This window comes from Nuphar pumila, chromosome 4, assembly GCF_984573655.1.
Source record: "Nuphar pumila chromosome 4, dmNupPumi1.hap1.1, whole genome shotgun sequence".
Taxonomy (NCBI): domain Eukaryota; kingdom Viridiplantae; phylum Streptophyta; class Magnoliopsida; order Nymphaeales; family Nymphaeaceae; genus Nuphar; species Nuphar pumila.
In genome coordinates, this window is record NC_143252.1 from 51174023 (window position 1) to 51199315 (window position 25293).

The 25293-nt window shown below is 38.4% G+C and overlaps 1 protein-coding gene across 1 annotated transcript; it reads right to left on the reverse strand.

The window, feature by feature from the left end:
- Positions 1-6174: 6174 nt before the first annotated feature.
- Positions 6175-23592, reverse strand: LOC149840210 (1-aminocyclopropane-1-carboxylate synthase 6-like). The gene is made up of 4 exons (XM_090005023.1): positions 23554-23592; positions 20694-20854; positions 20157-20603; positions 6175-6583 (listed from the first exon to the last, which is right to left on the reverse strand). The coding sequence occupies exons 1-4, from the start codon at positions 23590-23592 to the stop codon at positions 6175-6177; spliced, it is 1056 nt and encodes a 351-aa protein (XP_089861149.1).
- Positions 23593-25293: the final 1701 nt, after the last annotated feature.

Consider the following 25293-nt stretch of genomic DNA (forward strand, 5'->3'; position numbering starts at 1 on the left):
TTTCATCGACTAATGGAGATATGACATGCATATCATGCACAACATCGTGACCTTAAGAGAAGTCATAGATATCATCTGATTGATAGTAATCACTTTCTTCAGTTAACTTGTCTTCCTGTAACTGATCATACTCAGGGTATAGTTTGGACTTCACCTTGCAAACTGTCCACCATTCATTTTTATCTGACTTTTTTGTACTCGGATATGAAGTATAATAAACTTGTTGAGCTTGCAAGGCTAATATGAATGGTTCATATGTTCCAAACCTTGATTTATGATTCACTTCCACAATGCATGAGACTTTGTTGACTCTTGTTGCAGTTAGATCAAACCAATGAAACTTGAATAAAGTTACTCTATTATTTATGCCTAAGTAAGTCGACTCCATTATTTCCTCTATAACACCGTAGTAATTATGTTCATTTTCACCGTAGCTGCTACCCTTGACACACACGCCACTATTCATTGTTGATTTGTTTATACCGTAGTCTTTTGTATAGAATCGATAACCATTTACGATGTACCAATTGTAACATTGCACAACTTTGGTCGGACCATTTTGTAAATCACATATTCCTTGATCTTTAACATCACCATGGCGGACCTACAAACATAAACAATGATTGTGATCACGACCAATTAAGTAACTTAGTGATGTTTACAAGTACATAATTTATGTGAGCATCCTTACCAACTCTTTCAACCACTCCACAAACTTAGTTTCACGTTCTTTTTGTACTTTTGCATCAGTGAGATGTGAAACTTTTCTTCGTAACTCTAGATCAAATCGTCTGCAAACCACAAATACTTATATTACTGAACCATGTATGCATGTATAGAACATAAAAGGATTTAGAATTGTGTTGCGTCTACATATACTTACTCGATGTATGGGTCGATCGTTGAGCAATTAAAAAGAATATAGATGTGTGTTGCGTCTTGCTCTCGATCTGCCAAGAGTCTTGATCGGCAACTACCAAATGCATGCCCAAGTGGTTGAAATATCGAGAGTTTGTCAGCTACAATTACTTGTTCTCCATCATCGTTGTAAGACGGGCATGTGTAACGTGTTGGAATATGAGGTTCAAAGTACATAGATGAGAAATTTGAAATCTCTTCTAAAGTGTATACCTCACAAATAGAGCCTTCTACTCTTGCTTTATTACGAACCTTTTTTTTGAGGTCAAACATGCATCTGTCAAAAATATATATTTCAAATTTGAAATATCTATCATTGAAGAGACAAATATAAGAAAACATATACCTTTTAAATGAGTATATCCACCGATATTGCACAAAATCACTAACCCTTAGTTCATATGGCAAATGTATGATCAAATGTTCCATAACATCGAAAAATGCTGTCGGAAAAAACTTTTCTAGCAAACAAACAGTAGTGATGACAGAGTCTTCGAGATTCTTTACATCAGATACTACAACTTCTAATGCGCACAATGTTCTAAAAAATCCACTCAACTCAGATAATACCGCCCATATAGGTTTGTCTAACATATCATGGAATGCTAGGGGTATCAATCGTTGCATAAAGATGACAACCATGGCTCTTCAACCTATATAACTGCCCATCGTCAATCTTCACAGCCTGAGCAATGTTAGATACATATCCATCTGAAAATCTCAATTGTCTCAACCATTGATATATCTGCTTTATTTAATCAGGTCCAAGCACGTACCTTGCCTTTGGTTTCAGTACTTTGCCATTATACTCTTTAAGTTCCAATTCTGGTCTTTTACATGTTACTTTTAAATCCATATGGGCCTTCAGATTATCCTTTATTTTCCATTTAACATTCATTACTGTATTGAACACATTATCAAACACATTTTTCTCTACATGCATCACATCCAAATTATGTCGTATCAATAGAGTCGGCCAATATGGTAGTTCCCAAAAAATAGATTTCTTTGTCCAATTGTGATCCTTCCCAAATCCAAGGAAGGGCATCAAACTACGGGCATTTGTTAATACATCTGGAAAGTATTGCAATCTTTTTAAAATCTCTATGCCAGACAATCTTGTGGGTGAACCTTCCATTTCAGTTATGCTTGCTCGAAACACATTCCTTTGTCGTCGGAACAGATGATCGTTGGGTAGAAATCGATGATGACACTCAAACCATCAAGGCTTTCTTCCATGCGTTAATGTAAAAGTTTTTGTGTCCTTCATGCAGTACAAACATGACAACCTCCCATGTGTGCTCTAACCAGATAACATACCATATGCAGGGAAGTCACTGATTGTCCATAGAACAACGACCTTTATATTGAAATTTTATTTTTTGTGGGCATCATACATGGTAACACCATCATCCCACAATACTTTTAGTTCATCAATCAATGACCTTAAATATACATCAAGATTTTGGCCAGGTGAGGTCGGACCAGGGATCAATAGAGACAAGAAAAGATTTGGACGCTTCGTACACAAGCTTGGTGGAAGGTTGTATAGAGTTACAAATACTGGCCAGCATGAGTATGGAGTTGATCTACCCCCAAATGGATTAAATCCATCTGTACATAGATCAAGTCTAACATTTCTCACTTCCATTACGATGTTCTGATGAGTACAATCAAAGTGCTTCCAAGCTTTCGCATCAACAGGATGCGTGATCTTGTCTTCATCATGTCGAACTTTATTTGCATGCCATCTCATATGTTTAGCTGTCCTTGAAGACATATACAATCGTTGCAATATAGGAGTGATAGGAAAGTAGCAGAGTGACTTGTATGAAACTTCTTTTGATCTCGTGCTACCATTGCCTCTTGTCTTTGGCTTGAACCGAGGATGCCCACATGACGGGCATGATATGTTGTTTTCCTAATCCTTGAAATACAATATGCAGTGATTTGGACAAGCATCTATTTTTTTATACCCTATACCTAGAGCGTTGACCATAACCTTCGCACGATAGAAATTTTGTGGCAATTTCTCATCTTTGGGCAACATACTCTTCACAATCATGCACAAACGGTCAAAACATGATTGACTCAAATTATACTTAGACTTCAAATTCATTAGTTGAAGAACTACAGACAAGATAGTGTGACTCTCGCAACTGTTCCAAAGTGGCTCATCAGTATCTCTAAGTAAATCATAAAATCTACTAGCTGCATTGTTTGGTAATTCTTCATCTACTGCAGTTGTTACATCACTAGGACCCATAGCAAAACCCAGTTCTGTTCCTACGACATCAAATATCAAATCCATATATGAATTATTGTGCACCACATTCACCCGTGCATCAAATATGTTTCTAAATTCTTCACCATAAAATGTCCAATTCTGATAATCACTCACAAAACCCTTCCTATATAGGTGATGTCTAACGCCATAAGGTTCTATAAATCAATTTTTCTTATAAATCCTGCAGGGACACCTAATCCGACCTGTGGGATCCACTGTACTGACACTTGTCGTTACAAATTCAATAAAACTTTCAACACCATACATATATTCATGCAATAACTCATTATCAACTATTCTACGGTACATCCATTTACGGTTTGTAGTCATTTTGTCGTATGATGTTACGAATAGTATCCTAGCCAGTTAAAAGAGAATCATCAGAATACTATGATGAAGAAAATATCAAATTTATCATGCAATATATGATGTCATACAATCACAAGAATTATGATGCATGCATTGATAACTTAATATTTTCATGTGCAAACTATTCATAACACGATACAATCATTTGAAGCATGCTTTCATTATACAATTTCATGTGTAAGTCATAATTAAATTGAAAGTAACTATATGCAAGCATGGATACAATCACATCAAATATTGCAATACATCGAAAACATTCATATAAAAAAAATATCAAACATATACCTGCAACAAACACACTCTAATATCCCGCTAACTACTACCATGCCTAGCATGGAATCCGTACTCCAAAAATGAGAACACTTCTATTCTCATACATTAAAATCATGCTCAGCATGATCTCCAAACTCTAACAAAGCAGTCCTAGATATCAACAACTAAGTGAGTGTATGAACAGTAAAGTGTTGCATCCAATAAATTAAATAACATGTGATGTTCTTGCATCACTTACTCACCACGGGTATTTACCCGATTTGCATTATTTTTGTCACTTACTTACCACAAGTGGTGGGGCACAAGCAGGATCCGTTGAGAAATCTGCAAAAGACACTGTGTTAAAATGAAGTCACCCTCTGTCGAAAGGAAAAAATTTAGAATAAATATCGAAGTCGAACGGGATTGCGGCGAGGCGGAACGCCTCCCAGGCGTCGACCACCTCTCAGTTCGGCCCAACAAGTTTTCGAGTTCGACTGGCCAGTCAGTAGGCCAGCGATATACAATAGTGGCATGAGGTCTCCAGAGGCAGTGATCGTCCCTCGGAGCTACAGGCACAGGGTGATGCCGTGGTTCAGGAACCCGACGATCGTTGGGCGCCCCCTGGCCCATTGCCCCCCCTACCAAAAAAAAAATGAGGCAAGAGGGGCGACCCCCTATCGGAAAAAAAAAATGAGGCAAGGGGTCGCCCCCCTGCCCGAAAGAAAAAAGAGGCAGGGGGGCGACCCCCTGCTCGAATAAAAAAATGAGGTAAGGGGGGCGACCCCCTGCCGAAAAAAAAAGAGGCAGGGGGTCCCCCCCCCCTGCCGAAAAAAAAAGAGGCAAGGGGGCGCCCCCCCCTGCTAGAAATAAAAAATGAGGTAGGGGAGCGACCCCCTACCGGAAAAAAAAATGAGGCAGGCGCCCCCCTGCCGGAAAAAAAGAACGAGGCAGGGGGGCAACCCTCTGCCAAAAAAAAAATGACCCACTTACCTGGGAGACGTCGCGCGGCGGGCGGGGGCGACGGGCGGCGAAACATGGGGCGATGGGCCGGGGAAGGGACGAGCGGCAGAACGGGGGGCGATGGGCTGGGGGAGGGACGGGCGGCAGACCGTGGAGCGATGGGCGGCGAGTCAGTGAGTGCATCGGGCGGCAGAGGGCGGCGACCGGGGGAGTGCGTCGGGCGGGAGAGACGAAACATGAAAGAGAAAGAAGGGTTCTGATTAGGGATTTACGGAAAACTTAGCGAAAAATTTGGCGACGGCCTACTTCCATCGCAACTCCGTCGCAAATTTACATGACCAGTTAGCGACGGAAATATTATGTCACTAACGTCATCGCTACGTAGCGACAAAAAAACCTTTATCGCCAAATCTGTCGCTAAATGCTGCGGGTATTGCGACAAAAACCTGACGTCACTAAGCCATCGCTAATTAGAGACGGATTTCGCGACAAAAGTTTTTTCGTCGTTATTTTCATAAATATTACAGATTTTAGCGATAGATGTGTTTCTCTCGTTAATCCACCGCAAAGTTGCGATGAAAAAAATCCGTCGCAAACTTCTGTCGCTAATAGCCATTTTTCTTGTAGTGTTTGAAGAGTTAACATCATCCTGGACTTTCTGGATGGAGGACATTTTTATCCTTTTCTTGAACCGTCATTTTCCTTTTTTTGAATGGCAGACATTTTTGTCCTTTTCTTGAACCATCGTTTCATGGAGAGAATAGTAGAAAAGGGTACTTAAGTCTTTGCAACTGCACCGTACTCCGATGCTAAGTGATGCTGACACACACAGGGATACTAGCCCCACATGCTTATATACGTGGCGCTCATTCAGACCTCGAACAAGAACTGTAGCAAACAGTGCATCTTCGGGGGAGAACATGTAACCCTCTGTTATGGTTGCATGTCTTTCTCCTTTGTTTTGCTTTCTTTTGTGTTTTTTTCTATTAACCATTACCGAATGATATGCTACGCTTTTGGAACCAGATCCATAAGGCGGCCAGTGAACACACGCAAACCATCCTAGATTGGAGGCAAAATTAGACAAGGAAACAGACCATTGTTCGAAGCCCATTGTATTATGTGTTTTAAAAAAAAAAACCTCAGCTTGTTGCTGTAGTGATGATGTACCAGAATGAGAACTGGGAAAAGGACCGACCAGAAAACATACATGGCAGCAATTAGATTTGTGTACTATATATATTATCTTAATAAAGTGATCTATGTGCTTCAGTTCCAGCTAAGGTTCTTCAAAAAACAGAGCAAAAAGCCATGCATTTCCAACAAAGGAGAGGAAAAAGAAGGGCATTAATTGGAAGAAAAATCATTAGCAACTTTTTTTTTTATTATCTACGAAATTTACAGCTTTCAGAAACCTTTTTAATCTGTTTCATTACCACAGGCAAATCACCTCTTGATAACATGGTGAAACAACAACGAAACCATCTGGGTTCGATACAGTGACAAGCTGACCCAGGAGTGACTTTGATCTTCCCTACGTCTAAGAGCTTCTCCCATAGCTCGAGCTCCCCTTTTTCGCTATAAGACCTTATCAATCGGCTCATGTCGGCCCAACAATAGAAACCACCACTGCTCTTGGTGCACTCGATGCCCAACTCCTTCAGTCCATCCACAAAATCAGTGTACATTCCACTAAGCCTCTCATGATTCTCCTTGATGAATCTACGGACAAAACTAGAGTCTGAAAGCATGGCTATGAGCAACCATTGGGTTGGCGCAGAAACAGAAGAGAACCTTGTAGGGATGGCTGGGGGTTTTCCGGCGATGGCAACCAATCCGGCCTCCCTGTGGTGATGGCCCTGCATAACAAACAAAAAACAGAGCGTACATGAGGCGGCCATTGACGGAGGGCGGAGGATGTTGCCGGAGAAGGGCGTTCTTCAACTCAGCCGGTCTGCAGCCACCACAAGCGCAAGCCTCCTTATGCAGACGGTGAGTCGACCTCTTCCCTCCTAATTTCTGTATTTTCACACAGCGCATGGGTTGCTTATGAAACCCTTTTATAATCACCGAATGGAAACGGTTTAACAACCGTTTCCCTTTTATTCGGTAATGGGTTTAACGGAAGGAACAAAATTTATGTGGGGAAGCGTTACCCACATTGTGGGTAACCACCACCAACGTGGTGGTTTAACCCAACATTCTCCCACTTGTTCCGACGATAAACCCTCTAACCAGAAAACCTTATGGGAATAACTTGATGAATAGAATGGCCTTTATATTCTATTCTATAGATCCTTAATTGAATCTCTAATCCTTATGAGATTAATAACAACCATAATGAGAATCAAAAACTGAAAGTGATCACTTTATTTACATGCATATGTCAAAAAGAGTTTAACAATCCCATCCTCATTACATGTTCGGAATATAATCCCGATGCTAGCTCTTTAGTAAGAGGATCAACGATCATCTCTTTGGTACCAATATTGACAATATGCACTAAATGATTCTCTGTCTTTTCTTTAACAACAAAATACTTCAATTCCATATGCTTGCATGACGTAATACTTTTGTTGTTGTTCGAAAAGGACACCGCAGCTTCATTATCACAGTAGACCTTCAGTGGCTTCCCAATGGAATCGACCACCTTTAACTGTGATATGAAGTTCTTTAACCATATAGCCTGCGAAGTAGTCTCGTACAATGCAATGAATTCTGCCTCCATGGTGTGGGCAGCAGTGGTCGTCTGCTTTCCACTCCTCCAAGAGATCGCTCCCCCAGCAAGTAAGAAGACATACCCAGTAGTAGACTTTCTACTATCAAGGCATCCTCCTAAATCCGCATCTGAGTAGCCAATGACCTCGAGGTGATCAACTTTATGATACGTTAACATATAGTCTTTTGTCCCTTGCAAGTACCGCAAGACTTTCTTGGCAGCCTTCCAATGGGGTGAACCTGGATTAGACTGAAATCTGCCAAGTACCCCTACTGCAAAAGAAATATCTGGTCGAGAACATGTATGCGCGTACTGCAAGCTGCCGACAACTGATGCATATGGATAAGCACTCATCTGTGCTTTGTCAATATCGTTCTGTGGACAATCCTTTAGGCTCAGCTTGTCACCTTTTGATATGGGTGTAGAAATAGGAGAACAATTCTCCATCCCACATCGCTTTAACACCTTTTCTATATAGGATCTTTGGGAGAGGCCTAGAAACCCTTTTGCTCGGTCTCGATGAATCTCAATGTGAAGAACGTAAGCAGCCTCACCCATATCTTTCATATCAAAATGTGATGCAAGAAACTGTTTTGTCTCTGAAAGCAACTTTATATCGTTGGTTGCAAGTAAGATGTCATCTACATACAACATCAATATAATGAACTTACTCCCACTTTCCTTAAGGTATATACATTGATCAATAATGTTTTCTGTAAATCCGAAAGTCACAATGACTTGGGAAAATTTAATATACCACTGTCGGGAGGCCTGTTTAAGTCCATATATTGATTTGTTAACCTTACAAACCAAATGATCATTTTCAGATAAACCAAGAGGTTGTTCCATGTATACCTCTTCATTCAAATCCCCGTTGAGAAACATTGTTTTCACATCCATCTGATGTAGCTCTAAGTCATAATGAGCTATGAGGGCCAGAATAATCCTCATTGACTCCTTAGTTGAGACAGGAGAGAATGTCTCATTATAGTCAATGCCCTCTATTTGGGTGAATCCTTTAGCAACCAATCTTGCTTTATGTCTCTCTATGTTACCTTTGGAGTCCTTCTTGGTCTTAAAGACCCATTTACACCCTACGGGCTTTACTCCTTTAGGTAACGTGACAAGATCCCATACTTGATTTTTAGCCATAGAGTCTAACTCTTCTTTCATGGCTTCTGTGATCATCGCAAATTTTTTCCTATTCTCTTGTGGTTTCTCTCTCTTCCTTCTTTTTTCCTTTTCTAACCTCTTATTTTTCTCCTTTTTGAAGGGAGAAGAATAAAAGAAAGAAAAGAAAGAGAGAAGAGAAAAGAAAGAAAGAAAGAGAGAAGAGGGACTATTTTGCGCGGTCTCACTTGACCTTAATTTGAAAATATTTAGCAAATAACTCGCCTCCGTTTTTGAAAATATGCGGGAAAATGGAGAGACGGGATTTGCTCGTCGGTACGAGGTTCGACCGTTCCTGGCGCCTTTACCAGGGGTAATCAAACAAAGGATCGAATCTATGCCTTTTTGCTTTGCCTAAATATAATCTAAGAATTTATTCTAACTCTAAATGCACAAAGAATCATGCTTGTGCAATGCCATAATGTATGCTCTTTTTGAAAGATATTTTGAAAATCTCCAAGTTATTTTGAGATGAACTTGATGAGGGAGCAAAGAAATGATTGAATCTAACTTTAGAACTTGAGATAGATCAGAGGAGTTCTAAGTTTTTTTGAAGTAAATCAGGATTGGAAGAATAAATGAGAAGGAATGACTTAAAGCTTTAAAATGAAGTTTCAGAGTCAGAGATGGACTTTGAATTTGAACTTTGAATTTAGGAAAGGAGATGAATACTTGAGATGAAATTTGAATTTAAATTTTGAAGTTTTGAAATTTAGAATGGATTTGAGAAAATCAAATGGTATTTAAAAATAGAAATTGATTTAAGAAATTCGGATTAGATCCGAAAATGGAATTGGAATCTAAAATTGGAATTGGATTCCGGATCCTAATATGGATTTGGATCTGAAGTCTGAGATCCAAGGTGAATTTGGAGTCTGGATCCTAAGGAGGAGTTGGATCTGAAGCCTAAGATCCAAAGTGAATTTGGACTCTGGATCCTAAAGAGGAATTTGGATCTGAAGTCTGTAGAGTTGGATTCTGGATCCTATCATGGATTTGGATCTGCGTTCTGAGATCCAAAGTGAAATTGAAGTCTGGATCCTAAAGGAGAATTGGATCTGAAGTCTGAGATCCAAACATTGGAAATGGGTCCTGGATCCTAAAGAGGAATTGGGTCTAAAGTCTGAGATCCAATATGAGTGTTGAATCCTGGATCTTTAGAATGGGTTTTGGATCTGAATTTGAGATCCAAAAGTGAGGATTTGTACTTGGAAATCTGGATCCAAGTTGGATTTAGAGTCTAACTTTGGATTTGGAATTTTTAAAATATGATTTGAGAATTTTGAACTTGGAATATGTATTTCAAAGTCAAATTGGACTTTGAATTTGGAGTTTGAATCTGGAATTTAGAAGATGAATCAAGAATTTCTAAATTTGAATTGGATTTGAAAAAAAATGAATTGAATCTTGAATATACAGGTGAAATTTCAAAGTTAATATTGTACTTTAAGATAGAATTTGGAATTTGAAATACAAGATGATTCTGAAGTTTCAAAGTCAAATTGGACTTTGAAATCTGATTTGAATTTTGAATATAAAATGAATTTGAAATCTCAAAGTTAATTTGAACTTTGAGATTGAAAATAGAATTTTGAAAATTTGAAAGAATGAATTGGATTTTATAAGAATAGATTGAGGAAGATATTTACATCACTTGGAGTTTTTGAAAAAGAAATTTTGAAATATGATGCAATTCTATCCTAAATGATGAATGAATTAAAAGACTTTGAATTTAGATTTTGAAAAGCTATCTTATTCTTGAACTGAATTAAAATAAGATTGAAGATATAATACATCCCTGACTATGGTCATTGAATGTATTATATAATAATCTATATTTAAATTCAGGTGAAGGATAAGACACATTTGGTGCTTTTATAGGATTTAAAATGAAATTAATTCTCAATATACCCTGACTATGGCCATTGGTATATATTTTGAATTAATTTTAAGTTAAATTCTGATAAAAGGAGAAAATGTTTAAGGAAACATGATGAGTTTTGAGGATAGATCCAGTGCGGATCCAGTGTTACTTCGTAAAAGATAAAAACACTAAGTTTTGTCCACACCCTGACTATGGCCATTGATGTGGATCATCAACTTAGGATTAATTTACCTTTTACGAAATGGTGCACGTGCCATTCGTGTTTCACCATTTGTGAGAATTTGAGAAATGAATATAAAGATGCATGAAAACAAGCAATTCATGATATTTACAATGCTCATCCATTCTAAGCTAATACTGAAAATGTAAATATTTCCATTATATCTAGTTATTAGAAGTTTGGAAATACAAAGAAATAATGAAATCCTAAAAAGAAATTTCAACAATTCTTGAATACTTCCTGAAAAGGAAAACACGTAGTTAGTATAAAGTGAGAGGCAAAATATTTATATTGAATCTAAGGGTTTCAATAATTAGATAGACATACCTGAATAGGTATTCATATTCAATTAAGAAAAGAATGCATATAAGGATTGACATATGAGATGCACTGGAAATGTATATGAAGAACCATGAGAATGTATGCTGAAAATGATGCTTTCAATGCTTAACAATATCAATCTGATTCTGCTATAAATCAAAAACAGTTTATGATAGCAAATTGATTTGATGTAAATCACTCACTGAGTTTTGATCATGTGGATGCCAGCAATATTAAACCACCGATTTTTATAACAGCATACCCAAACGATTTCGGCATAGCATCACCAAGATAGCCATTAAACAGTATACCTAAGGATATGTAATCATATTCAGCTACCTTTTCAAACTACATCTTTCACTATTCAGAAAATTACCAAATTTTCAATAGTATCTTAAGATTAAGCTAAGGCTTACGGCCAGATGATATATCAGTTAAGGCTAGTTGATTCTTCAATCCCTAAACAATCCATCTACTAGTTACAGACAATGGCTCCCATCTGTTATCTCTAGCCCAGGTAGGCACTCCTGTTTCCTTAAAACCCATGCCCAGCCATATGTAAAACTTGATACATGATATATAACCCAAACCCAAAGGAGCTCTAGAGCCTATTTATCAAAAAGATAGCTTCATGTCAAAACAAATATCTGGAAATTCTGGCTGCCTTGATTGAGATAAGGTAAACTCGTCAACTGTAAGCATTGTACAACTCCTTCCGCCAATGGTATACTTTGGCAGATCTAGCTCTGATATGGAGATTATGCTGAAGGGTGGTAGCCTATCAATATGAGGGTGATGCTAACATGTGAAGATGGAATGATAAGTGTAAGTAATGAATGCAGGGTATATAATGACATTGTCGCAGGAAATAAAACCAGCACATGTTGTGGTGAATGTTAAAGAGGTGAATGAAGGTGTTTAACTGTGGAATGAAGTGTTGTGGTAGTTGAAAATAGGTGATGATGCTGTGCAAGCTAAACAATGCTGGGACAGGGGGAAGGGTCTGTATGTATGCTGATAAAGGGATGGTAATTACAGCAGAAAAAGTGACTATATTGATGATCTTTTGTTTTGTCAGCAGTGAAGGCAAACAATGTACAGTTGCTGGGTATAAAAATACCAGATATATGATATAAAAATGTATTGTATTGAACAGCAGGGAAGACATAAATATCAATCTGATGTATCCATGTTACAGAAAAATATGAAGCTGGAGATAATTTCGGATAAAATTACCTAAATTTTCATTATTTCATACCTGATTGGGAAGAAGCTTTCTCAAGCCTTCTCGGAATAGCCACTCAATATGTCATGAGGAAACCATTATTAGAGCATAACTCTGACATATCAAGTGTTTGTGGCTCATCATCCCCTCAGAAAATGGAAGCATTTCCAGGCCCTTGAACTGAAATCTTTTGCTCATTTGCAGAAATTGACGATGCAACATAATCCTTCTCGCCATTGCTTACGGATACAACTAAAGCCACATGTTGTTGCTTCACATTGAACTCGTAGAAGTAATAGGTCCTGAGACCTTCTTCCTTGATCTTTATTGTTCGTGCCGGCTGTGAGGTTGTTCCTTCAAGAACGAAGATCTGAGCTACCTCTTTCAATGAGCCTAAATCTGCAATATCTTTAGCCTCTAAGGAAATTATCTTCGGTTGATTACAGAGTTCAATCACTGCACTTAGCGTTTCTGGTCTATTTACATTTCAATTTCTGCACTACCACATCAGTGCAGCCTGAACTGCAAATGACATACCACATCAAAATTTCAGCCAGGAAACAGTTTCTAACATTAAGGTTTGCTGAAAGAAATGAACCAGTGGGGTAAGTCATATATGAGCCATACCTGCACTCCTCGCAAATCCGAACTGGCACAATATTGACACTCGATGCACAATTATTCCAGAAATGTGCAGAATAAATCATGATGCGATAGATCAAATATTACATGCAAAATGTGATAATATAATGATGCTAAAGTAACAGTACTATCAAAACCATGTTTAATAGATGCAAATATTATACTTATCGGTAAATGTAAAGTGTCCCTTTTCCCTTTTTTTTTTGTTGTTTTTGCAGTTGAAAAAGGGAGATCATGTGGTGAATGCTTATGAAGATTCAACAACTCATGGAAATGATACTGTATGACCGATTGACTAGAATCAAATGAGCTGTAACGAAAATGTTGTAAGAAATAAAATCGTAAGCCTGGGTTATGAAAAATAAGACACAGAAGATGATATGGATGATACCAAACTAATGTAGAACATGGTGCAGTGATGTTGTGCTGCAAATAAGATAGAATATACCATATAATCACATGTAAAATTCAATGATACAACAGATAGTTCTATTTGGATTGCTCGTATGCCATTGGTCTCGAAGCCTTGAGCTCTAAAGGCAATGTGATGTCATCTTGCGAGCATGTCTCATCATTAATGCCCTTCTCGGACATATGACTCTTATATTTGACATTTTCAATTCAATTGATATTTCAAGAAGAGCAAAACTATCCACAATAGATGCATATCTCTCAGGGCAATGACCAACCGATGAACTGTAGTTGTGATATTAATATACTGATAGCAGTAATTCCTCTTTTCCCAACGCAATGCTTCAGATGTGCTTGTGACCTTCAAACTATGCCACGCATATTGACATCCTTGTTTTCATATCCAATCATACAGATGGCATAAAAAGAATTACCATACGCTGAATCCTTCCATCAACCGTGTACAGTAAGGCAAATGCCTTCATTAATCAATCTCAATCCCCAACATAGTGTTAATTACAGGATGCAGAAAAATAAAAGGGGGTGACATTTTGAGCCATCAAGCATGAGAATAACGAATTCAATATCAACATAAAATAAAAAAAAATCAAGATCTATATTGCTTCATCGGGTTGGAATAAGATTCCGATGTAGGCAGGGAATAGGAAACAAAACAACAACAAAAAAAAAAAAAAAGGAAAACGATGGAAGAAAAGGAAAAATAGAGAAAGGGAAAAGAAAAATTTTGTTGGAATAGACATTCCGTTGATGTTGCATAGGATGGGTCGATCCTGCTATAGGCAAGCCGATCCACCATTTTGCCTAAAAAAAAGAAAACCAGAAGAAATACAGGACGATATTATGGGAGGAAGAGAGGAATTTCAGAAAGAATTAGATAGGGCAAGGTTACTTACCTGTAACTTCCGAGATTGATCGATCCCTTTCTGTCGATTGGGAAAAAGCCGAAACGAAAATGTGAAGGGGAGGAAGAACATGGTATCTTTGAAGCGAGTTGCAGAAGCTTCAGAGTGGTCGACTCCCTGTAGCTGTATGGATTCTGAAGGAGGAAGAATAACCTTCTGTAGAAGAGGCACCGTGAAGGAGGAGTTAATGGCAGTCGCTTGCTATCCTTCTTTCTTGAGGGTTTCATTTCATTCCCTTGATCAGAGGGAACATCCGAGGACCGAAAGAAGAGATAGAGGGGAAGACAAGGATGAAGGGAAAAGGGAGAAGGATCGAGGATTGATCATGAAAGAGGGGTGCTGGGGTGATAACGGGTAAGGAAAAGGGTTTTCGTTGGCCGATTTTAAAGGGGAAGAAAGAAGTCTCGGTTGAGGGATGAAGGGTGAAGATGGGGGTTGTTGGTGATGAGGGGTTGGAAATGGAGGGTTCGGCCATGGAGGAGAGAGAGAGGCGGCTGAGGTGAAGCAAGGAAGATGGCGAGAGTTAGGGTTTTTCAAAACCCTAACTCGACTCTTAAAATGAAAATATGGTTTTTCCACGGAAGGGCCTCTCCAAAAAGTTTTCTCTAAAACGGGTTTCTAAAAACCATTTTGCAATTTTCTTCATTTATTTTTGAATTTTTTTGTTCTTTTCTGAATAATTTTTTTTTTGTATTTTTTTGGAATGAAGATCTGAGAAAACAAAAACCCTAATTTTTTTGTATTTTTCTAAAAGGAATATTTACAAAAGTATTTTCTTGAAAAATTCAGACCATTTCGGGGAAATTTCTTCAGAAAAAGGGGTTTGGACCCAGGTTTTGAGAAAATGTTCGAGTTTTGATACTCGAATCAAGAAATACAATTCGATGGATCCAAACAGATGTCGGAGGGACTGTCTGAGCTATTTTAAAAACTATTTTTGGTATTTTATGTAATTTTAATTTAAAATTTGAACAATGAGACTCAGATTTGGATCTGGACAATGGATCCAGATCTGAAATCAATTTAAACATATGAAATGAATTTAATTTCAATAAAACTTGAGAAGTGAACTGGAATTTAGATTTGAAATGACCCATTCACTCAAAAAATGAATTTAGGGGCAAAAGGGGAATATTTAAAAGATTTTGAAAAATTTGGGGTGTTCACAGCTTCAATCCAATGCGAAGATTGTTTGCTTTCAACAGCTTTCATAAAATTCAACGGGTCATCATCCATATCTATGAAATCACCAGGCTCCTGAAGGTACACCACATAATCAGGATGTATGACAGATCTCCTAATCCTTGTGGATTTTCAAACAGGTCGTTCCTCAGGCTCAGATGGAACCTGATCATCCTGCTCGTGCTCTTCCGCATTGTCCACAATAGGTTCACTTTGGATTTGTGCATTAACAATCGAATGATCAACCACACCATCATTAGGAATAACAATGTGGTATCTTTCGATGTTTTCCTTAACAGGTGATGAAACTAGATCCTGTATTTCCTCAAAACCAATGCTTTGAAGTGCACTTAATCCTACTGAACCATCTTCTAGGATTTTAGCCTTATCTGTTTCAACAATCTGTGGTGAGTGAGATGGGCAATAAAACCTGTATCTTTTTTATCTTTCTGGATAACCAATGAAATATCCACTGGTTGTTCTTGGATCAAAGGCTTTAATGTGGGGGTTATACAGTTTAGCCTCTGCAGGACATCCCCATATGTGCATATAAGACAATGATGGTTTCCTACCTGTCCACAGCTCGTAAGGAGTTTTAGCCACAGATTTTGTAGGAACCTTATTCAAAATATGCACAACAGTCCTTAAGGCTTCGCCCCACAACTTTATGGGAAGTGTTGAATAATTCAACATGGCCCTTACCATTTCTTTAAGCGTACGATTTCTCCTTTCAGCTACACCATTCTGATAGGCACTACTAGGCATGGTATATTGAGGCACAATGCCTTCCTCTTTAAGAAATCGCGCTAATGGTCCTTCTCTTTTCCCCATCTCAGTAAACCTACCATAATATTCGCCACCTCTATCAGACCTGACTATTTTAATAACCTTATCGATTTGTTTCTCTACTTCTTTCTTAAATTCCTTAAACATCTGAAAAACATCAATTTTTTTTAAAATCAAGTAGAGATACATATACCGAGAATAGTCATCAATAAAGGTGACGAAATATTTTTTGCTTGTGTAACAGGGAGAAAACGGTCTGCATACATCCGTATGGACTATTTCTAATATCTCACTACTGCATTTGACACCCTCTTTATATGTGTTTGTATGCTTAGCCTTTATGCAATCAACACATGAGTCATTGTCAGTAAAATCTAGAGATTGCAAGATCTCTTCATTTACCAGTCTTTTTATTCTCTTTTCAGAGATATGACCCAACCTTCGATGCCAAAGCATGTAAGATTTATCATCTGTCATGCTACGTTTATTTCCAACCAATGCGTATTCAGAAGTCAAAGACTCTTGAGTTTGGATCTTCACATTCAATATATATAAACCATCATAAACTGATGCAGAACCAATTTCAATTGAATTTCTGAATATGAACAATTTGGAATTTTCAAACTTAAAACAATATCTAAATTTATCCAACTTTGAAATTGAAATTAAGTTTCTACTATACGATGGAATATAAAAGACATCATGAAGATCTAAAACTACGCCCGTATTCAGAGTAATCCTGCAGGTTCCAACACCCTTCACATGTGAACGCATCTTGTTTCCCGAATAGATGCTTTTCTCATGCATTGTTGGTTCCCTTCTGCTTAGAAACAACTGTAGACAGTTAGAAATATGAACAGTAGCACCAGAATCAATCCACCATCTATTTTCAGGAATATGTAATAAATTACATTCATGAGAAACTAATGACAAATTACCTCTCTTTTCCAACCACTTTTTGTACTTTATGCAATCTGCCTTTATGTGTCCCTTCTTCTTGCAAAAGAAGCACTTTATGGGAGCAGAGTTTGATTGCTTGTCTTGGGATGACTTATCCTCAGTTGGCTTCTTCCTAGCATTTCTCTTAAATGCATTCTTCCTTGGTCCTACCTTGGACATATGAGAAGTCATATGTGCACTCTGCACCTTCTCACCTTTCATCCTCTCTTCTTCTTCAACACGCTTGGACATAAGTTCATTAAATGTCCATTCATCATTATGTGTGTTGTACGAGATTTTGAAAGGTCCGTATTCCAAGGGTAAGGATGTTAGGACTAAATGCACTAAGAAAGAATCAGAGATGGTGAGCTTCATGTCATTCAGCTGAGACGCTATGTTTCTCATCTCCAAAATGTGCTGGCGAATGTTTCCTCCTCTAGTATATTTTATAGATATCAGTTTTGACATCAGGGTACTGGCTCTGGCCTTGTTTGAACTCACAAACTGTGCCTCAATGGCATTCATGAATTCCCTCACTGTTCTGCATTGTGGGATAGCACTTCGAATGTTCTTCACCACTTTAGATTGCAAAAGCAACAAGCTAAGCCTATTCGAATGCTCCCACTTCTCAAAAGCAATCTTTTGATCAGCGGTACTCTGATCAGTGAGGGCAGCGGGTTCATCTATTCTTAGGGCCAGATCTAGATCCATATACCCTAATGCAAAAAAAACATTTTCTTTCCAATCACTAAAATTAGATCCATCTAGAAAAGGTATAGAGCTAGAGCCATCTAATATCACAGAACTAGAAACTGCATGACAAAAGACACGTATCAGGAAACATTCATACGAGACTAAAACTTTAGTGGAAAAAGCAAATTAATAAAGGCCCTTGATATGCTTCTTTCCAAGCGAGTGAAGGGGGTCATCGGAGTCCTACTTTGGTAAGAGCTCCGACACGCGAAACCACTTCGCCTACCGACCATATTCGGTAAAACTAAGGTTCTTATGAAGATAGACCATCAACACAAGGTATCTTTGGATACACATGTGTGATGTATCTCGACACATTTACCTTATTCTACCCTACTTAAATTCCAAACACGATAAAACTACCTTTGGGTCGTCTATCGTTTCATGAATATAAGTACAACAGTAATGTTGACTAAAACCATATGATAGTACAATATTTTGACAACATACGTGTATTCAGTCACTTTGGTGACATGAATACACTAAGTTATCTGACTATCCTTAATGCCAATATAAAATAATATCTTAAAATAGTCCGTAAACCGAATGGACTAGACATATGACTCTCAAAATGGTTCTAAAACTGAATGAACCTGTCATATGTTTCATGAACCGGTTTTAAAGCACTCTGAACCGGTCTGAAACAGCCCCGAACCGGTCATCCAAGGGTCCGAACCGGTTCTGAACCTTATGAACCGGGTCAAGTATGAACAAAAGTTCATTAAAACCCTATAACTGTATGCCAAAATCCCTGTATTTTCTTATATTTAAGAAAACAAGGTCTTAGCATCTCGGAACCGGTGAAAAACTGGAAGGAACCGGCCAAAAACGGCTCCGAACCGGTCCCGGAAAGAGGCTGAGTCAGTCCCTGATCCGGTTCAGGCCAAATAGTGCCTGGACCCTCCTTGATCCGGGTCAGACCCGACTGCAAACTGGATTCGGGTCAGACCCAGGGTTATCCGGATCCGGGTCGGACCCGGTACAGGCTGTATCCGGGGCGGACCCGGGGTTATCTGGATCCGGGCCAGACCCGGTTAAGACCTGGATCCGGGTCGGACCCGGTACTGTTCGGATCTGGGTCGGACCCGGTTATGACTGGATCCGAGTCAGACCCGGTACTGTCCGGATCCGGGTCGGACCCGGTATTATTGGATCCGGGTCGGACCCGGTATTATTGGATCCGGGTCTGACCCGGGTTTACTTTATCTGGGTCCTCACCCAAATCCTGGATCCGATCCGAATCAACTTTATGGATCGGATTCGGGTGGGCGGGTCCGGTTCAGAAAATGAACCCGACCCGAACCAAAAATAAAATTGAAAAAGGGCAGAAAACCCGATCTTTTAGAAAAGAGGGGTTTTCCCCATTTTCATTGTCGGCGACCTATGCCGCCCGCCGTCGATCAATGTCGGCCTGCCGGCCGACGATCAATGCCGGCGACCTATGCCGCCTGCTGATGGCGTTTCTTCTCCGGCAAAAGCAGCCATCCATCCGCCGACGAAAAAACTGAAGCCGCAGAAGCTTTTTCAGAAATCCGGTGACTCAATAGTCGCCGACGACAGTCCCAGCAACGCTTTAATAGTGGATGAAGGAGTGAAACGCCGACGGTGTCCTTGCCGACAGAAAACCCCCAAAACAGAGGTAACAAATTTTTTTTTTTTTGTCTGTCGCCCAACGGCGACAGGCGCCGGTGACCAGCAGCAGCGTCACCCCACGGTGATCTGCTTTGCTGGTCGACCCAGAGCACACCCCGCAGCGGAAGCGAGGTGTGGGCCCATAACCCAATGTAGGGATGGTTGGGGGTTTTCCGGCGATGGCAACCAATCCAGTCTCCCTATGGCGATGGCTCTGCATAACAAACAGAAAACAGAGCGTACCTGAGGCGGCCATTGACAGAGGGCGGAGGATGTTGCCGGAGAAGGGCGTTCTTCAACTCAGCCGGTCTGCAGCCACCACAAGCGCAGGCCTCCTTATGCAGACGGTGAGTCGACCTCTTCCCTCCTAATTTCTGTATTTTCACACAGCGCATGGGTTGCTTATGAAACCCTTTTATAATCACCGAATGGAAATGGTTTAACAATCGTTTCCCTTTTATTCGGTAATGGGTTTAACGAAAGGAACAAAATTTATGTGGGGAAGCGTTACCCACATCGTGGGTAACCACCACCAACATGGTGGTTTAACCCAACAAACCTAGCCAACCTTGTTGCAGCAGCCAACACGTTATCGTTATAAGAATAGAGCACCCCCACTCTGAAACCAGGAAGACGGAGATCTTTGGATAGCCCGTAAATTAAGTGAACCCTGCTCTTATCAAAGTCTCCTGAATCAACTATCTCTGTGATGCTTACAAACTCATCTACTCCATGCACAGATCCAGCAAACACCTCATCAGAAATCAGATGTATGTTTTTCTCCCTCGCAAAATCCAGCAAAGCGTATAGAGTGCTTCTGCTAAGCACATGACCAACTGGGTTTGAAGGGTTTGAAATAAGAACTACACGAACCTTCAGCCCACGCTTTTTCGACTGGTTGAATGCCCGCTCCAAAGCAGAGATGTTGATGTTGAAATTATCGCTGCTTCGACAGGGAACTGGTACCAATTCTATGCCGGTTCTCAGCTTTATGTCCCTGTCAAAACTGGTCCCAAGTAGTTTTGTCAATAGGCTACAAACGACTAACAAAGGATAAGCCTATAAGGATTATCTGATGGAAGAATTAGGTGGTTACCCTGGGTAGTATGGGGCTGGAACAAGAAATGCGTTTCCTGGATCAGCAAGGCAGAAGCTCAGTATCTCAATTGCCGGAGTGGCACCAGCTGTCAACACCATTTGGGATGGGTTGAATGAAACCTGCCTTCTCATGACCTCAGTCATAAATCCAGCCACAGCCTACAGAAGCAAAGCAGAAAAACAAAGATCTTTAATCATGAAATAACCTGTCAGCATACACTTGTAATGGCAACCTATGAGATAATTAACAGATGCCCTTGGAAAGTGGGTCCTCAACAAGTTTTAACTTCTAAAATTTGTATAAGAAACAATTATACTAGTACATGGATCTCGGGGAAACCTTGAGGCTTAAAAAATATAAAAAATAACAAAAATAACAAAAATAAGTAAGAAAATATCATGTTTAGACAAAAAATACATACATAAAAGAAATAAGAAAAACATATTTAAAATGTAAAAAATAAATCAGAAAACTAATTGATAATATCGCGATATTATCAAATTGGCGCTACTTTACCTACGTTATCGTTTGTTGATTTTACCCCGATAATATCACAATATTTTGAAAATGTCGCTGATATCTGTGACTATGGATCAGATCCATAACCAAGTTAAACCTCAAATATGTTTGCACATTGTAGGGAGGTTTTTTCACTTCTCCTGCCCTGAGTGCAGATTAAGGAGGTGTGAAAAACCACCTCATTCAATGGCTGTTAAATAGTGGTGTTGGGGAAGGAGTGTGCATCATCAATGTATTGTTTTGGCAAAACAAGTGTTTCCAAAAAATAGAGGTCATTGTGGAATCCGATATGCACTCTTATTGTGATACGAGTGCGTATAGTACCCATATCATATGATACGAGGTGCATCGATACAGGGTCAGCACCAATGTTATCAAAAACGTGCCTTGAGGTGCAGCCCTCTATGCCTCAAGGCGCAAGCCTGAGGTGTGAGGCGCAAAAAAAAATTTGTACAAGATTTCTAAGACATAATCAACAAGATTTTTGTAGGTTAATCTCATATATTTTTCAGTTATTTTAGTTATGTAATCAGTTTCTTAGTATATTTTAACTTTTGTTGGTTAATCTCATGTATTTTCCAGTTATGTAATCAGTTTTTTAGTAACTTTTATATGCTATGTCACAGGGACTCTCCAACTAGGTGCCGCACTTGCATTGCACCCCTCACCCGCACCCGATGCGGTCAACCTGACCCTGGGTGCAGTCAACACACCTAGGGACATTTATGTCCAACTTTTGGACTTTATATATATATAATTTTTTATATTTTTGCCGCACCCCTGCACCCAATTTTTTTGAAAGTGTCGCACCCACACCCATGTGACATAGTTTATATGTTAATCTCATATTGTTTAGAATAATCTTATATATTTTAACTTTTGTAGGTTAATCTCATATATTTTTCAGTTATGTAATCAGTTTCTTAGTATATTTTAACTTTTGTTGGTTAATCTCATATATTTTTCAATTATGTAATCAGTTTTTAGTTACTTTTATATGTTAATCTCATATTTTTTAGTACTTATTTGAGTTTTTCTCTTTCTCATTGGTTGTTATTTCATCAATAAAGCATTTCTTTATTTATTTATATTTTTAGATATTTTTATAATTTTTTTAAATTTTTCGAAAAAAAATTTGAGGCTTACGCTTTCCTCGATTTTTGGTGGAGCTTCTCGCTACGCCTCAACACTTTTCACAACTCTGGTCAACACTCTTAAAAATTAACAAATCATAATTTTTAAGTTTTGAGTTTTAAAGAGCTCTAAAGGCTGGCTCCCTCATTTGTGTAGAAGTCATTAGACAGGTATCCACACACCCTACGACTCATGAGAGCGATTTGGGGGGCAATTCATGCACAAGAGAGAGGGATTTTGAGGTTTGCTAAAGTAAAAGTGTATTTTCATAATTTTTCACTCAAGGAAGTGGGTTAAGGTAAACAATCTTTATTATGAGTAAAATTACAAAAATACCCTCCAAAATTGTTTGCCATTATTTCATGTGATATGATTTTTTTTTTTAAAAAAATCTGATTTTTTAGAAATTTTTTATTAAAAATTTACAATATTTTACTATACGATACGGTCTTAATGTAGGCCTGACCGATAAGGGTAATGATACGATACGTCTGACTCTCAAATTTAAATGCTCTTACCATCAAACTGGAATGTGTTCATCTTATTATTTCACTTATTGACCAAGTGGGTCATGGTGTTCCAACACATTTCAAAATAATGTTAGTCTAGAAGGCCTCAAAAGTGCATATTTCGTAATCGATCCTTCTGATATTCACTCATTTGTCCATACCACGACAGAACTACAGGCCACTGACACCGCCCTCTGAGCTTTTCACCTGGTGCTCTACTTCTCTTCTGACCTCCCTGTAACACAAAATAGCATATTATTCGTATCAAATCACATTTAGTCCCATTTGTACTTCTACACATCATTGTACACAGTAATCACTATATATAATAATTAGTGTACACTTGCTATCATTGTAATCATATACACAATAATCGATATCAAATTAATCGTTATACATACTAATCGCTATTACAATAATCACTATACATAGGTCATAGTAATCACTATCACAATAATTGCTATACCGAGTAATCTCTATCACAATAATCGATATATATAATAATACCTATCACAGTAAATCATTACGTAATTGCTATACGTACTAATCGCTATACATAGGTCACAGTGATCACTATGCATAGTAATCACTATCACAGTAATCACTATACATAGTAATTGTTATCACAGTAATCGCTATATATAGTAATCGCTATACATAATAATACCTATCGCAGACAGGAGCGATTTATGTACCTTGGTCATATTTTTCTCCTCTTCATCCCCTTCATCCATCCTCTGCTATTCTTGTTGCTCCATCATTCGCTTCTCCTCCTCCCTCCTCGGCCTTTCTTGTTCCCCATTCATTATCTCTTCTTCCTTTCTTGTTGCTCCTTCGCTCCGCCGCCTCCCTCCTCTGCCTTATCTTCCTCGGCCTCCTTCTCCTTCCTTTGCCTTTCCTTCTCTTACTCATCCTGATGCTTCTTCCTTTGCTTTTCCTCTTCCAACTTCATCATTTGTCTTTAATTCTCTTCCTTCTTCTTCTTATTCTTCCTTTGCCTTTCCCTCTCCTCCTCCTCCTCTTTCTTTATTTGCCTTTTCTTCCTTTGCTTTTCATTCTCCTCCTCCTTCTTCCTTTGCCTTTTCCTCTCCTCTTCCTTCTTCATTTACCTTTTCTTCCTTTACTTTTTCTTCTCTTCGTCATCCTTCTTCTTTATCTTTAATTATTCCTCATCCTTCTTCCTTTGCTCTTCACCTTCAATATCTGATGGATCAGGTTCTGCATTATAAAATTCCAATGCTTTGTCCATGTCTTTATCATGCTCAATCTTCATTATATTTTGGTACGTTTCATAATGCTCATATATATCAGACTGGCGGATAATTTCTCCAGTAGTCATCCCATCGAACAATGGGGACTTTCTTGTCTTACAAATTTTAGCCATTGTTAACCTGCACAACACATAAATTTAACCGTATTATTATATGTTATAACTTACAACTACCTCCTTAAGTATATATTATTACAAATTATCACATTCGTTACACAATCACTAACATTAAAAATCATCATAATATTTGGCTTCATAAGTAAACATCATTGTAAGATTTAGCAAGCTTAAGTATAAATCGAGGTAACTTCATAAATACACATCACTATTGCATCAAACATATAAATTGTTGTTGCTTCAAACGTATAAATCACTATTGATTTAAATGTATAAATCGTTCATGCTTCAAACTTACAAATCATTGTAGAAATTGCATCCTTCATAAGTACATATCATTGTAACGTTTGGGCTTTATAAGTAAACATCGTTGTACAATTTAGCAAACTTAAGTACAAATCGTGGTAACTTCATAAATCATAAACACACATTGCTACTGCTTCAAACATATAAATCATTGCTGCATTAAACGTACAAATCACTATATTAAATGCATAAATCATTGTTGCATTCCAATGTATAAATCGTTGTAGAAATTTAGCCTTCATAAGTACATATCATTGTAATGTTTGGCCTTCATAAAAACAAATCATGCTAACTGTTTTTCAACTTCCAGAAGTTGGATATGTACAAATTAATTTGTTTCAGTATGAAAATATGTGTTATTTAACATGAATAGTACAACTAGTTGTAAGATTTAGCATTCAGATTTATAAAGCGATTTGTTTACATAACGAAACCTTACACGAAACTCATCGAAATGACAAGAGTTTTGGTAATCCGACAGTGAAGGAAAAACACCCAGAAGGTAGATGAAACTGATGGTGGCAATGGTGCTCCAGCAGCAGCAGACGATAGCAAAGGGTGTATTGTCAAAGGGAGCTTCTGTTACAGTAGATGGTGCATCATCAAAGGGTGATCCAGTGGCAGCATAAGAGTTTACTGCTTAGGGCGAAAATATAATGTTTTGACTTTGAAGAGTTAAGATCATCCTTCTTTTCTGGAAGTACATTTTTATCCTTTTCTCAAACCATCATTTCATGGCAGG